General features: G+C 41.3%; 1 protein-coding gene across 3 annotated transcripts in view; it reads left to right on the top strand.

The window, feature by feature from the left end:
* Positions 1-7,871, top strand: part of setd3 (SET domain containing 3, actin histidine methyltransferase) — a 36,183-nt gene extending 28,312 nt beyond the window's left edge. For 2 of the 3 annotated variants that reach the window (XM_053433827.1, XM_053433828.1), the window contains exons 11-13: positions 977-1,062; positions 2,115-2,275; positions 2,607-7,871. In XM_053433827.1, coding sequence (XP_053289802.1) covers positions 977-1,062; positions 2,115-2,275; positions 2,607-3,092 — 733 coding nt within the window. In that variant the 3' untranslated portion in view covers positions 3,093-7,871. The remainder of the gene's footprint in view (positions 1-976; positions 1,063-2,114; positions 2,276-2,606) is intronic. The other variant, XM_053433831.1, reaches the window with a different exon arrangement.
* Positions 7,872-10,188: the final 2,317 nt, after the last annotated feature.

A 10,188-nucleotide genomic window follows, 5' to 3' on the forward strand; every position in this document is an offset into this window, starting at 1 on the left:
ATTTCCCTGAGCCGGACAGAGGGCTAATGTAATAGTGCGCTGGCTGTAATGTGTTTGTGTAGTGTAATAATGTCGACCCTGTGCTGCCCATTGCAACATCGATCTCTTCGCTCAAACAGGAACACATATTGTGTAAAAGAGATTGGCGTAAAATGTAATGATTTTTTGTCCTTCAAACTGCAACGCTAACATTATTTTCACAAACAGAGCAAAATATTGCCTCACTTTTACATTCTATACTTTCTATTACAAGATAAAGCCCATTTCTGTTTGAAATCTTTTTTATATGATAGTTCCAGCCTCCACCATTAGCAATAACAGTAATACACTGGATTAGGAAACAAAATAACATAACTGGATAAATATGGGGGAGTATCTTTGACTGTTTTATATTGCATAATAATAATTTAGTTTGATTTAGTTAACATCAAACAACAGGCTAAATTTCTAATCCTGTGACTAATCATCTCATTAATACAAGTTGTTAACTGCGTCTTTCCATTTACTTACTTGTGGTTCCAGCCAGTTTTTCTACTTAGGAGCTGCTGCTCTTACAGAGTTTTGAAGAGGTTCTGATGAGTGTGATGGAAGCTGTGGTGTTCCTTAATGGCCCTGTTCCGAATAGATTGGGAACTGAAATAAAGTATCCATAGTTGTATAATGGACATCTCACTCATACATAGTCACATTATTTTTGTTTTTCATGTGGTTTATAAGGATTTTTTAAAAGATTATATAAAGTACATCAATCAATGAAATGTTATTTGTAGCCCATATTCACAAATTGCAGTCATGAGGTGGAAGTTCATCATCTCACGCATTTTCTGCCGTCTGTTCAGAATGCCATGATGTAGTATGCTTTATATGATTGAAACAGTGGACCTATTTAAATATTATATTTGGCCCAGTGTTTCTTGGGAATGTGTATTTACGTGTACCTTGGTGTGTAACTTGGCGTGTATGCTGTTGTTTTCAGGTCCTGTGTCTTTGCTCTGCACTGTAATGAACCCCCCATTTCAGCCCAGCTCCTAGCCTTCCTTAGAGTCTTCTGCATGACGGAAGGTAAGACGCTGACAGAAATACACACACACACACACACACACACACACACACACACACACACACACACACACACACACACACACACACACACACACACACACACACACACACACACACACACACACACACACACACACACACAGAGAGAGAAATCAGCAGCAGGACATTCCCTGTGGAACCTCCAAGCGACAAACCTGGTGGCGTACTCTAAAACAAAGCCCGTCTGAGTATCTGACGCTCCTACGGGACCATCGCCAAGTGACTGCTTCCTCCGCAACACCAGCAGAGGGGAAGAGACATAGAGGGGGTGGAGGTAGAGGAGAAGGGAAGGGGAAGAGCTAGGCCTGTCCATTCCCATGCTGCTTAATTGATCAAGGCAGGCCACCAGATGTGTGGAAGGAGAAATCCGCTGGGAGTTTGCAATATTCATCGGCATGTATTCAGAACAGCACTGGTGTCATAAATCCCCGACCACACAAGGCCACCTCCTCCTCTTTCACACAACTCGTCTTGATGACCCCGCTTGATATATTATTCACTTTTTTGCTGCATGTTAATCTTTAAAATGGTCCCAACGTGTGTGTGTGTGTGTCTGTTTGTGCGAACATAATGCAATAGTGTGCACACACAACTAGGGCGCTTTCATCTTCCCATGTAACTAAGCCATGTTAAAGTGTAGAGATGAGAGGAAGTTGGATAAAGACTGTCTGATGGTGTGGAAGGTTATGAATGGCTCCACACATCTTTGATAGAAGGATGGGACAAAGAAACACTGATCACATATGAAGGAGTTATTTTTGTGTCATGAAGAATATTTGTTTCATCTTTCAATAATTTTAACTGAAGTTATAACCCACATAGACCAAAGAAAGATCAAGACACAAACTCTGTTGACAAAAACCTGTTAACATGGGCATCAAAATAAAAACCAAGACATTCCACAAGAATATTGCACACATAATTTACATGTGATGCAGGCAGTGTGTCCCGGTCCTGTTTAATCTATGTTTTAGTTTCATTTGAACAGAGGCTAACATTTAGTTTCATTTCAGAAGAATTAAAGGAATACCTGCTCGGAGACCATGCAATTAATAAGATCTTCACCCTGGGCAACAGTGAGTTCCCTGTCAGCTGGGAGAACGAGATCAAGTTGTGGACTTTCCTGGAGACCCGAGCTGCTCTGCTGCTCAAGACCTATAAGACCACCTCAGAGGTCAGTTTACGGGGGTTGAACTTATTTGAAAAGGTTTTGATTAGAGTTCTCTGTTTGCAGATACATTTTAGGGTTATAAGGGTTGCATTTTGTAGAACACGTCTACGGCCAAAAGTGTTTATACCTTTTGTTGAAGGCCACAATCAACGGTGAAATTGTCAGCTCTTTGATACCAGGTCGTTTTTAGTTTACTTAAGGACCCCTCCTTCTGGGGATTGAAGGATCCTATTCAGAGGTCCAACAAGATCTCCCGAATCAGATATGTGAAATTCTTCTTTTTTTTCCTCTCTCATCTTCTTTGCTTCCTGTCTCCTGGCCTGGTCTCATACAGGAGGACTGCTTCATGCTGGAGAAACCTGATATTTCTCTGCAGTCCCGCGTGGCCATCCAGCTGCGTCTGGCTGAGAAACAGATCCTGGAGAAGGTGTCATCAAGTGGACGAGCTAAACGTCTGCACTTCCAACAGAAGCTGGAGGAGGGTGCACTATTGCCTCACTATGAAGAAAGCGATATCGCTTTGCTGGAGAATACTGAACCAGACGCAAAGCTTCCTATTATCCTCCGCAAGCTGGAGGAGGTGGAGGAAGGCCAGGAGATCCAGGTCGAAGAGCACAGTCATCTCCTGAATGGGGAGAAAGTGGTGTACAGGATGGAGGCAAATGAAAAGCCAGTGCAGGAGGAGACTCAGGAGAGGGTCAGCAAAGATGTTCATTCAGCTTTGGACTCAACTGGAAGTTCAAACCAGAAAGGCCAAATGGAAATGGCTGACCAAAGTGCTAGCCGAACTGAAGAGATTCCCAAAGAGAGGAGTGAATAAATATATTCCGCTTACAGCCACAGCCCATGCTATTTATTTATTTTTGTGTCTCTAAAATGACTCAGAAATATCAAAGCTGAAAGAAACAACGATGTTCACATTCAAATCAGTGTGTGCTTAAATTTGAAATGTAGGTTTACATTGAAAGGTTTTAGTGGCAGGTGGAAGGGGTGCAGAACAGGTCCCAGCAGATCATCAGATGAATAAAAAAAACAAAATAGAGTTAGGTGAATGTTATATCCACAAAACCAAAACCTCTGTACTGATGTGAAGCGGTTGGTTTATTACTGCAGTTTTTCTCCATATGTGTCCAATATAATTTGAGTTGACAATCATTTTCTATGGAGCATCTTGGGGTGTGACGCTGATTTAAGACCATCGCTGGCCTCCTTTTTTCTTTTCTCTGCTTCAAATAATTTCAGGCTGAATAACAATTAGGTAGCTACAGCCCATCTTAAAAAGCTGTTGTTATTTCCTGTTTTTAAAGTATCTTTATGATTGTAGTCAGTTCACGTTGGAGTGAGTATCTGTGGATGTGACTTAAAGGGAATGATGTGTGACACAGTGATCACTGTTGTTTCCCCTGAGAAAGCCATATACAGGACTCAGTGTTAACTTACTGTGTACTGATACAATGCCAATACTGACTGAAAAACTCACATTTGATGCACAGGCTTAATGCTTATCACTTATTACATTGGACCTTTATAATAGTGTGTGTGGTCATGGGGTTTGTCAGTTTTACCCATTTACTGAAAACACTTATCATCATCACTCACCATACTGTGGAGCCACATTCAGTACTGTGGTACATTGACAATACATGATTGATACTATTTGACAGAGTTCATCTTTGAGCCTTCGGCCACATTTCATCTCCATCGGAACATGTTTGTTCAGGTGACACAAGTCACAACAAGTGGTCATAATGGGGCCGCTTCCTCAAGTCTGATCACTTAACGTAAAATTATCATTAACCCTCCCTGCAGACGCAGGATCTTGATCCCATAATTCGTCTTTGCTTGTTAGAGTCCTCTATTTTCATAAAACATTATATTGCGTTATATTACCGACTTGCTGGTAGATGAAGAGGGCATGCAATGGGTCAAGCTGACAGTGATTGCCCTCTGAGCAATTCATGACAGGTGGAATACGTATCTTTTCCCACTGTTCGAATAAATGTTCGAATATTATAGTTGAGTGGTCGGTGAATATCTGGTTCTCAGAAAGCCCTACCTGTATATGAAGGAGGTGAGGTATATGCTGATGTCTTTCGATGCATTGGATGTCCTCACGACTTATTCCAGACGTCCTTTGACTCCCTGAGTCTGAACCCTTCCTAATTCAGTAGGGGTCAAATGTCAGCAGATTACCATCCTCCAATCATATATGACCATTTGTTACCATGTCACAAAAGTTTAATATTTAATCTGGGTCACGTGTACATTTCTAAACCAACTCTTGGGGAGAAATTTAGCAAACTGCTGAATGCTGATGAAGAGCATGATATGTAGTTGAAAAGCTCAGGAGACACTTGTTGGTGTAATTTTAATTTATTCTGACGATCTACTGTTCCCAAAACTGTCTCTCTTCCATTAGAATGATGATGTAATAGTGTTGTTTAAGGAAAAGTTTACCTTCACAAAATTGGACCAGGAACACAGTGGAGCCCCATTATCAATATTTACTTCACTGTGAAGATAAGAGAATAAGAATCATCACTTGTTGCTCTGAGGTGAAACTGTAAAATATCCTGGTACATTGTTCAATAGGAACCAGGCCAGTTAGGGACTCATGGTCTGTGGGTTGTTTTGAGAAGGTGAATTCACTTTTCTTAAACCTGTACACCGGTCTGGGCAGTCCCACTTCAGCTCACATATACTGTATTTAGCATCCTTCACCTTTATCTTGTCAACTAGTGCAGTGCCCGTCAAGCTGGGGTGTGAACTTCACTTTGATGATGTTATCAGCAACATCATCTGTGACTGTTTTCTCAGTTGAAAAGAAAACATGAACCCGTGGTACTCGCAAATGCAGTCGACTATTCCTGTGGTCGTTAGATTTTCACCAGCCAAGTTTGAAGTGTATCTGCTGAGTGGTGTCTGATGTGTTGAACATGGAAGAACACAGATATTCAGGGGAGAAAGGGTTCAGTTGAGTTCTACAAATCAGAAACAAGCACTGATAACACTCACTGTGCTGTTAGCTCGTCTTCCTACTCTTGCTTTGTTGCAGCCTATTAGCAGTTTTCTTTCTTCATCGTTGTGCAGATGCCACACCAACGGTAAATATGATTTACAGCCTGTTTTAACTGATCAGTAACTGTTATCAGCTCTGCTTTAAACACTGATCAGGGATACATGAGCCTGACAGATCTGCACTAGCTATAGACCTTCACCTTATTGGGTTGTATATGTAAACTGATATTTTGCCCATCCATCTACACTCTCTAAACCATCATGATAAAAACGGAAATCTCTCATTAACTAAACTCTTCAGACCCATCATTCAGTACTTTTTGGAAGCAGCTCCAGTCTTAGTTAAGTCACAAGCTTTGCACACCTGGATTTAGACAGTTCTGTCATTAGTTGTGACTGATGTCCCTCACGCTACGTTTGATTGGATGTAAAGTGTCTGTGAACTGAAGTCTCTAGATCTCTCCACAGATGTTCTATTAAGTCTAGACAGTGGAGGACAATCAGGCTTGTCTTTAAGCCACTCCAGTGTTGTGTGGGCTGTTGTGACCTCACATCTCTGTATCTGGCTGCATTCGTCCCCCACTCAGTTCTGACCAGTCTCCCTCCCTCTGTTGCTGGGAAGCCACCCAATAGCATGATGCTTCCCCCAACATGTTTTGCCTTACAGATGTTATTAATCAGGTGATGAGCAGTATCTGTTGTGTGGTGTTAATGTTTTGTTTCATTGGATCAGATTATCTTAGACCCTGTGCTCTGAGTCCTTTAAATGATGTTTGACTGCTAACAGGCTGTCAGTGATGTCCAGGTGTCATCTCCACCATAAAGGCTTGACCAACGGAGGCTGCTCATCCCATTTTTGTCAGTTTTCTTTTCACTGCAGAGGGCGTCTGAAGCTCTGCTAGACTGACCAACTTAAAGATAAGTCCAATACGTTTTTTAGCTCAGATCCCACCATGAACATGAACATGAAACTGTATTGATGCAAGGTTAATAACCTCCTGGGTTCCAGTTCTTAACTTAACACACAGGTGAGAGTGTCAATGATCTTCTCATTTAATTCTAAGAAAGACAATAGCTATTAAGTATTCACCAAAAATCTTTAACTTCACAGTATGACCAGTATGCATATTTAAAAAAAAAAAAAAAAAAAAGAAGACTGCTGAATGTTAAGGAGAAATTAAAGTGAACTGTCCCTCGTCTCCTCTTTTGGATGATGTTTTCAGAAATGATGATTGTTTGATACTGTATGTGGAAACGCCATCGTTGATTTGTTGTCTAACCTTTTAACTCGGCATATTCAACCTTACAAAAATCAGACCCATATCTGCTGTGAGCCATGGTTTGCTAATGTAAAATCAGCCACTCAGGCCAAGTACACATCTCTTATTAATGTGTTTTCTGTGGTCGGATCACAAGTGGACAGCTCTGAGTGCGTTCGATTTACACCTGACATCGTCTCGTGTTCGGATCTCAGGTCGAAACTCACTTCCATTCCCTATATTCAAATAATCAAACCTGTCCATCATTTACACTCTGAAAGATGAAATGCATTGCGGGAAGCTGCAAGGAGAAAAAGAAGAAATCAAAATAACACAGACAATGGGTTCTTGGCTGAAACAACTGCATCTGTTGTTGTTGCTGCCTATTGCTACAGTTTAAATGATGCCTCCAGTGTATTTTCCGCTAAGACCTCTGTTGAATAGGCGGTCCATCAATGTGGCCAGGACCACATTCGGGTTGACACTGCTTAAAGAATATACATGTGGCCCAGACCACCTGGGTCTGGCGTGATCGGATCGCTATCCAATCTGAGTGGGTGCACACCTGTATTTAGAGCTGTCCACTTGTGATTGAATCACAAAACCTGCATGTTACTACCAGGTGTGTATGGGGTCTTATTGTAAAATGTGAATTGGGTTAACATGAGCTTGGATGTGAAAGTGACCACATGATTCTCTTTTCTATCAAATTTGGTCTGTAACTTTTCCATCACAAATCTGTATTTTTTTATGCAAATGTACTTTCACCAACCTGTGCTGCTTTTTCTAAAGACCTCAGTATCACTGTGTGTGTGTTCCTGTTCTTATATCTTTGTGAGGAACATTTTAAGAATAGACCCTACTGAGTGAGGACATTTTGACCGGTTCTCTATGTTTCAATGGGCTGTTTTAGGGGTAAGACTTGGTTTAAGGGTTAGAATTGGATTAGGGTTGGGCATTAAGTTTAGATGGTTATGGGCAGGGTAATGGGCTAGGGAATGTATTATGTCAGTGAATGTCCTCGCTAAGATAGAAGTACAAACATGTGTGTCTGAGTGTTAGTGTATGAGCGTCCAAGCTCTTAGCTTTAACCACACTCCTCAGCAGGTACACTGCTATCCAGCCGTCTCCCCACCATCTCACTGTATGTATAGCTGTGGGTCTAGATGTCTCTCTCTCTCTCTCTCTCTCTCTCTCTCTCTCTCTCTCTCTCTCTCTCTCTCTCTCTCTCTCTCTCTCTCTCTCTCTCTCTCTCTCTCGGTCGGAGTGTACAGTACTGTCGACATCTAAAAGTCAGAGATTAAACTTCATCTAATTTCTCAGCTCCTGCATGTCTGTGTTGTTCTTGAGCGTTCTCTCTGCAGATGACGCCATACTCTTCACCGGGTCATCATCCGTCTATTCTTCCTCTCCTGCTTGTTTGAAGGGAAAAAGGATTATTTCATGTATTCCTCCCCCTTTTGCCCCCTGGCCTTATTACAAATTTATAAAAGAAACATTATCTTGAATCATTTAATTCGGGGCAATTAAATTTTGAAATGGCCTATTCATTATTTATGTGTGTCTAAGATAAAAACCCTTAAATCCTTGAATATATTATTATAATGGGTGCTGGGGTGGGCAGCAGGGATCGAGGCATGTCCAGTATTGTTAGTAGTCGCCATGTCAGTGCAGGGAGCAGGACGCAGTCCTGGGACCAGCACTCCCAACTAATCCTGGCCCATCAATTATAAATTGTCTTCCGTATTAATATTCAATGGTGGCAGCCATGGCCAGGCCCGGCTAACTGTGTGACGGTACCACTCATCCAAACCACTGCAAGTGTTTACTGGTGTCATGCTAATGATGGCTGGAGGGAGGGGGGTCGAGTGAGTGTGGAAGTGAAGGTGATGGCTGGATAAGTACATTGTTTTCAGCCTCCGTACCATCTGTTACTTCACTGTACTGAGGCCGATACTGACCTCAGCTGAAAGTCTCTAACCCTAACCCTACTGTGTTGTAGTTATACATATGTTCTTATACAACTCAATCTGGCAAAGGAGACATGGATTTTTTTTACCTGCTTCATGTTTGCCAAGAAAATTGTGAAGAAAATGTTTAATATTTGGATAATAAATTCAGAATATAAGAAGAAGTCATGTTTCAACTTTATGATGTGTGGTTATTTTCTTATAATGAAGCCTAGAAATATACTACAAGTTCACTACTCAGACCAACGCAGTTATTTTTTTCAACACTGTTTAAATAGAAAATGCACTAGCGTCCACCTCGGTGCCTAATGGAAGTGTTGGTCTTAAAATGAGGTGTGGTCAGCGACTCAGTAGCATTGTTGGTACATCCTTACAGGCAGCGTAAAAAAAGCTGATCTTAAGTGGTGCAGTATTTCCGTTATTTCAAGAAAGTATAATATGCATATGCTTCATAGGCGGCTGCACAGCCAGTTTACTTGTTACACACAGATGATCAGCAAGATCCTCTGCAAGTGTTGTCCTACTCTCTGGAAAATCCACCATTATGGTAGCAAGGTGTGAGCTCATCTGGGTTCTAAAGGGAATTGGAGATGGCACTCTGATTGGTTTATTATTTACCATCGCCGAAAACACACCCAAGAATAACAAGACTAAATACAACCCTTTAGAACAATGCACCAAGCACATGTCATGATTGTTATGGAAGTTTTCTGGAAGCTGGTGAAAGGAGAACTCAGGCAGCAGCTAATGTCTTATGCAGAAGGTTTTTATTTGGACTTGAGGCATCAAGGAGACCAGAAGCTGGATCAATATACAAACGCTAACAGAGTAACTTGAGCAATGTCACCCCAAGACTGAAGATGTCTTCCACAGCATCCCCATAATTCCTCTACTTGTGTCCCCAATTCTAACAGCACATCCATGAATGGCTAGAATTGCTGTCACTCTCTATGTAAAATGTAAACTTGCAATCAGAAATATCAACCCCCCAAAGATTTTAAGGATTTATCAATTCAAGTTTTTTCAAAGAGCAAGATTCTGCTTCGGATGACTTCTTTATGAGTTGAGTGATACATCAATTCAACACAGAAAATGCATGATGTAGTATTTGTGTGTAATGGTATATTTTATTAAGATAGCCATGTCACAATAATTCAACCCCTGTATAATATTGTTGTTTTTAAAGCTGTGTGACAGTTTTTATCACCTAAAGTGGAGTTGAAACATAATAAGCCTTTGGGAACTCTATAATGATCCTTCAATTGCTTCAGCTGTGATGCATATATAAACCCCACCCTTGAAGGTATTCAATCATGGGAAAGACAAAGGAGCTTCCACAAAAGCTGAGAGAGGAGATTATTTCATCAAACCTGAAGGGATTCCCCAAAAATGTATGGAACAGCTGCAAACCTGCCTGGCCTTTAAAGAGAGCCCAACATTTCATCAGGTGACCTCATCAACTTAGTCAGAACAACTGGTAGAAACCCCCTTGTAAATGCAAGACACCTTCAGGATGACCTGATGAAGGTTGGTACAAGTGCTACAGTGGCGACTATAAGACGTTCACTGAATAAACAAGGACTTCATGCTTGGACTCCAAGACGCACTCCACTCTTGACCACAAGGGACATCAGAAGTCGACTAGAATATGTCAGGAGGAATTTGGATA

This window comes from Pleuronectes platessa, chromosome 11 (assembly GCF_947347685.1).
Source record: "Pleuronectes platessa chromosome 11, fPlePla1.1, whole genome shotgun sequence".
Classification (NCBI taxonomy): Eukaryota; Metazoa; Chordata; class Actinopteri; order Pleuronectiformes; family Pleuronectidae; genus Pleuronectes; species Pleuronectes platessa.